Genomic DNA, 6,000 nt, shown 5'->3' on the forward strand with positions numbered 1-6,000 from the left:
ACTCAAGAGGAAACATGTTGAATCATATCACCTTGTTTTAATTACAACAAAACTAACAAAAATTGTTTTCTAGGGTTTATTACAAAATTTTAAATGACAAAATGATTAAGTTAAAAAAAAAACAAGAGAAAACTTCAGAAACTTTAAAATTTTAACATTTTAAGTCTTAGTATTTTCTTATAAAAGAATCTTGGAGAGCTTTATTATTTTTGCATAAAAATGGATTTTTACCCTATGATAAAATCATAACATGCTAATTGTGTCACTTAACAGGTTAACTATTTTTTTGTTACTTGTTTTTTTTAAAAAAAATCTTTTGAATTTCCACTTTTTAAATTTTGTACTTATTAATGTGGCATCCATTATCTTAAAATGAATCTTACTCCTTAAAAACCACATATGTAACACGTTAACTTCTATACATCTTTTGTCACCCAAAAAAAAAAAAAAACTCCCATACATCTTTCATTATTCTTCATTTTTCTTTGTACAGCTTTTAATGTGTTAAGGCCCCCACCACGTTAACCAAAACTTTAAAGTCAAAATTTAACACTATGTAAACTTTCATTTAACACGTTAATGAGCTTATTATAAATTTTTTTTAAAAAATCTTTACACTGCACTTAGTCAGTTTCATTCCACGTAGGAAAATTTACTTCCAGTTTTTACAACGCGTTAACGAACTTGATTTTCCAAAGATTGCCCTCACGTCTCCTTATACAATGTGTTCATCTTCACATTTAACGTAAAAGAATTGCAATATTTATAAGAATGAAAAGTGCAACCTATAAAATTAAAAAAGAATTAAAATATGGATTAAAAAATATTAGCAAGCAAGTAATTCTTTTATTACAAATTATACTACGAGTCTCACTATTGAGTCGAGTAGAGAATAAGTAGCTATGTTGAGAATTTTTTACGAGTTTTGTCACCTTTCTTACTTTACCTGACTTCATTTGCATTAATTAAAATTTACTTTTTCTGGAAAAAGGAGTTAAAATTTAATTTAAGGACTAAGATATAAATTTATTTTGAAAGCTGTCACTTAGAAGCAAGACATGAAAGTTTTTTTTTAAAGGCAAATTTACCTTAAAAATTTAAAATCGTAATAATATTATTTTTTATACTTAAAAATGCTAACAGTTAATCTTACTATTTTAATGATTAACATTAATTCTAGTTTTTTAACAATAATTTGTTTCCTAAGAATTTTTTGGATGCCTAGTAGTCTGGTACTTTTGGATGGGTAGAAACTTTTAGGACATATTTGCAACTTAATTCTTAATTTAATTTTAATATATTAAATAACTTGGTAAAAAACCTCTAAATAAAAAATTAAATTAAATTAAATTAAGATAAAAATCCTAAATTGAGAAGACATTTTTCTTTCCTGATAAAATTTGAGAAGAGACATTGAAAGAACAAATCCGCGGAAACAGATTGTAATGCTGGGGTGAGTCAGCGTGGACGGTGGTACAGTTTGATCTCGCACTGTGTCCGTTCCTTGCAAGCTTTGTTTCATGGATGGGAAAAAGTCAAACCCCATTCGGTCATCGGCATTCATTACCATGTGGGTATATTAAATTAAATCCATTCATGAGGAAAAAAATAAAATCTTTTCAATGTTTTCGAGTTAAACCCAAGGAATAAGCACTCAAAATAATGATCCCATGTTAATAAATTAATAATTATCAATAATTAATAATTCAACTTCTTAAATCATAGCTTTTTCCACCCCTGGTTCGTGAACTAGATTTAATGCAGCATTGGAGTCCGGGTATGAGAGAGAGAGAGAGAGAAGGGCGAAAGGAAAAGCGAATGAGCTGAGAAGGGATCTCGCTCGGTGAAAGAAAATATATTTAAGGATTTTGACCAAAAGGCTCTTGAATCTCTCTTTTTCACATGATACTGCTTTAGGTTTCATCTCTGCAAGTTGTGTTGTGCTTGAGCCACAGATCTCTTCAATCTGGGTGAGTTCATCTTCTTACCCAAGTTTTCTTTTTCTTTTTTTTTGTTCTCCTTTATTTTTTCCCCTCTTTCTTTCTTTTCAACTGGAACATTCTCCATAGGTTTTTGCTTCGAATCTAAACCTTTTTTTTTTTTTTCTGGAACTGGGGTTGTGTTGGAATGCTCGGGGAGGATGCTTGATTTTGGTTTTTACGAGTCCTTCTCTATCTGGGAAGTGGGTTTGATAATGGAGGCAAATCTAGAGTGGGATTGTGGGTTTTTGACCTAAAGAGAGCTTTTGAGTCCTGAGGTTTCTGATCCTGACATTTTCTTCAGATTTGCAGGTAAAGAGCGCCTTCTGGTCCTGCCATGGAGATTTTAGCAGCTTAAGTTACATTTACATCTAGGTCTTGAGAGGTAGTCTCAGTCTCTCCCAAGTCTGTTTTACTTGAGCTCTTTGACTTCTTTTTGGTAAAATAGCCAAGAATATGAAAGATATGGAAAGTATTTTTTTTCCCGTAATTTGCTAAATTTAACTTGCTAAATAGTAGCCCTGAAATTTTTCTTTTTGGGAAATAATTTGTGTACGCAAGAACACATCCTATGTAAATCCCTGACAGGAACTTAGTTATAAGGTTGCATTTAAAGGTAAAATAATAAGGTAACAATATTTAACACTGTTAGCTATGTATTTGTCACTATCATCATGCTTATTTTCTATTGAAGTGGTTGATGACAATGGGAAATTGCCAATAATTGACTTCAGATATTTTATTATCCTCTGTTATTTGACTCATCGTCTGAATATATGGATTTTTAAACGGAGATTCAAGATCTTAAAATGTTGATCAGATGAAGTGATGATAGTTAATCTGGATTCTTAAATATTAGTGATTATTTTTCTAAGGAAGAGAAGGATAATAGAGAAAGGAAAAGGAATTATTATCTTTGTGTTGAACTGAGTCTCTCCTTTCCATGGCAGCCATATGTGCATGGTGCTCGTATATAGTCCACCAGAAATTCTAAGAACAGAGATATATAGTGGTCTTTCTGGGACTGTGCTGGAAGATGTCATTCCGAAGCATAGTTCGTGATGTAAGGGATAGTTTTGGGAGCTTATCTAGGCGGAGTTTTGATGTCAGGCTGACTGGCCACCACCGAGGAAAGTCTCATGGATCTTTTCAAGATTTGCATGATCAGCCTCTAGTTATTCAAAGCAGCCGCTGGGCAAGCCTGCCCCCAGAATTGCTATATGATGTTATTAGAAGGCTAGAGGAGAGTGAGAGCACATGGCCTGCTCGAAAGCATGTTGTTGCATGTGCTGCAGTTTGCCGATCTTGGAGGAACATGTGCAAGGAAATTGTGAAGAGCCCAGAATTCTGTGGAAAGCTTACTTTCCCTGTGTCCCTGAAGCAGGTTTGCTTCACAACGTCTGCATTACTGATTGACCTGTTTTGGTTGACTTATTGGTTACATTTCTGCGGAAGTAATACTTTTGGCTGAAGCAAAACCCTGATTCTTTTTCATTTTGACCTTTCAGCCTGGACCAAGAGACGGAATGATTCAGTGTTTTATCAAAAGAGATAAATCTAATTTAACATACCATCTATTCCTTTGTCTCAGCCCTGGTAAGTCTTCCTTTGATACATTTGGTAATCTCTTCCATCCACATGCAATGACGTGCATACAGATCATGTTGTTTTCCAAGTTGTGATTCAACTGTTGTCCCTTTTTTCCTTGTTTTTTCAAACTTCCAAATGACATCCTTAGAGATGCTTAAAGCATGGCATGTATACATTTGACATTAAGTCTCATATCAAGGTTTTTGACTCAACATGATCATGAATTGCTTAGCAGCAAATTCATACTGTTGCTTCTCTTGATGCCTAAAATGGTATTATTTGGATGCCGAAGGGAAGTAGTAGAGAAGAGTTTTGAATGTGTCTTACTTCTGTCGTGTTTAAGTTTGTATAGCATTCTCTCTTTTGCTGGCATTCACTCATGTCACTGAACATGAGAATCAGAGAAAGCTAGAATATGTCTGCATGTAATTTGATTTTTCCTACCATATTCTAATGCATGCTGAACTCATTGCTTATGCCTTTTCTTTCCTTTTTTAATATATTTTTGTTTCTTATTCTTTATTGCAGCTTTGTTAGTTGAAAATGGAAAATTTCTTCTATCTGCCAAAAGGACGAGAAGAACAACTTACACAGAGTATGTTATTTCCATGGATGCTGACAACATCTCCAGATCAAGTAGCACTTATATTGGAAAGCTGAGGTTAGTTCACTACTCTTATAAAGTGTTTAACATCGTTATGCTATTCTGTTTAAAACCGTTTCCTGAACTGACCTAAAAGGAAATTCTTATGGATTTAAACTTTGTCTTGTATCCTTGACCCCATATATGATAAAACTGTTAAATTGAAAAATCTGTGATCATGACTTGTGAGTAATAACCGAAGAAGACGATCTTTCATTTGGCATATGCTATCTCGTGTATGAAGGGTATTTTAGGATATTTTATTTGTTGTTTCAATAAATTATTTGCCAATTTTTCTGAGTTCGTTTACTAATCATGTTTATTAATTTTTTGTTGTTCTGATTTAAAATTGTTGGTCCCTCACACTGATTGGGAATGTTCTTTTGCTTTCATTCGTCAGATCAAATTTTCTTGGTACAAAATTCATAATATATGATACACAGCCACCATATACTACTGCCCAGATACCCCCTCCGGGGACCGGAAGGACAAGCCGAAGGTTCAATTCCAAAAGGGTCTCACCTAAGGTCCCATCTGGTACCTACAACATAGCTCAGGTGACGTATGAATTAAATGTGCTGGGGACACGAGGCCCAAGGAGAATGCACTGTATGATGCATTCAATTCCAGTCTCTGCACTCGATACAGACGGCACAGTTCCTGGCCAGCCAGAGCTGCTTCCTTGTGCCCTTGAGGATTCATTCCGTAGCATTTCCTTCTCAAAGTCTCTAGACCACTCCATTGAGTTCAGTAGTGCACGATTTTCTGACATTGGGGCATCCTGTAGCAATGATGAAGAGGATAACAAGATGAGACCCTTGGTTCTGAAGAACAAACCTCCAAGATGGCATGAACAGCTTCAATGCTGGTGCCTCAACTTCCGAGGACGGGTGACGGTTGCTTCTGTCAAAAACTTCCAGTTGATCGCGGCCACCCAGCCAGCTGCTGGCGCACCCACACCATCTCAGCCGGCCCCACCAGATCATGATAAGATAATTCTGCAGTTTGGCAAAGTTGGGAAAGATATGTTCACCATGGACTACCGATACCCTCTATCTGCTTTCCAGGCTTTCGCAATATGTTTGAGCAGCTTTGACACCAAACTGGCTTGTGAATAGACCAATCAAATCATGAAGCAAAGCCTCTGATAAGAGAGATGGTATCCTTCCCTTTTCTTTTTCTTCTCTCTCTTTCATTTATTTTTTTCTTGCTAGTTGCTACCATTGTGATCAGAATTGGCCATTGTCATCACTCTCAGTTGTATTATGACTCCATTGGTCTAGTGCAAGCCCGATGATGTAGCAAGGGTTTTAGATCATTCTTAACCCCAAAATGTTCCCTTAAATCTCTGGCTCTTCGAACAATGTATCAGAAATTAATTTTAGGTCGTGGTTGCTTCCTTCATAGTCCTGATGTGAATGAACACTCCTTTAATATGAATGTAGGCTCGCTTGTGACTCGCTAATCAGTGTGTTGGTCACACATAATTCAAACTTCCTTATAATATTTAGCTTTTATCTTTTACTCTTGTGAGAGTCTTTAAGGAAGTTTCAAATTATGATCAAATAAATAATGCTTGAGGATGCATGTCTGGAAGTTTAAAGTGTTGAGATTTTTTGGAAATTGTGGTGGTTTGGAAATTAATGGAGGTTGGATGTAAATTAAGAGTTTCTAATCTGAAGTTTGGATACTAGGCCATTGAAAACTAGCGACGGTTGAAATGGATTGTTCTTCATGGACAAGATCTAGGCAGTTTTTATTTGTTTGCTTTTATTTATTTTTAATATA

General features: G+C 35.1%; 1 protein-coding gene across 2 annotated transcripts; it reads left to right on the forward strand.

Moving 5' to 3' along the window:
• Positions 1 to 1,765: 1,765 nt before the first annotated feature.
• On the forward strand, positions 1,766 to 5,512 carry LOC114712833 (tubby-like F-box protein 8). 2 transcript variants are annotated; one of them, XM_028897387.1, is made up of 6 exons: positions 1,766 to 1,970; positions 2,284 to 2,364; positions 2,930 to 3,363; positions 3,488 to 3,575; positions 4,098 to 4,230; positions 4,613 to 5,512. In XM_028897387.1, the coding sequence occupies exons 3-6, from the start codon at positions 3,016 to 3,018 to the stop codon at positions 5,328 to 5,330; spliced, it is 1,287 nt and encodes a 428-aa protein (XP_028753220.1). In that variant the 5' UTR covers positions 1,766 to 1,970; positions 2,284 to 2,364; positions 2,930 to 3,015; the 3' UTR covers positions 5,331 to 5,512. The 2 variants fall into 2 exon arrangements, with proteins under 2 accessions (XP_028753220.1, XP_028753221.1); XM_028897388.1 differs by having other exon boundaries at positions 2,292 to 2,364.
• The last annotated feature ends 488 nt before the right edge of the window (positions 5,513 to 6,000 follow it).

The sequence above is a fragment of the Neltuma alba genome, unplaced genomic scaffold, assembly GCF_004799145.2.
Source record: "Neltuma alba isolate B1F8T4 unplaced genomic scaffold, ASM479914v2 tig00011396_pilon, whole genome shotgun sequence".
Lineage (NCBI taxonomy): Eukaryota > Viridiplantae > Streptophyta > Magnoliopsida > Fabales > Fabaceae > Neltuma > Neltuma alba.

Excerpts from the sequence above, each read along its gene's own strand:
- LOC114712833 (XM_028897387.1), top strand. The coding sequence starts at position 3,016 with ATGTCATTCCGAAGCATAGTTCGTGATGTAAGGGATAGTTTTGGGAGC. Across the intron at positions 3,576-4,097 it reads ATTCCTTTGTCTCAGCCCTG|CTTTGTTAGTTGAAAATGGA; the intron begins GTAAGTCTTCCT and ends TCTTTATTGCAG. Across the intron at positions 4,231-4,612 it reads ACTTATATTGGAAAGCTGAG|ATCAAATTTTCTTGGTACAA; the intron begins GTTAGTTCACTA and ends TTCATTCGTCAG.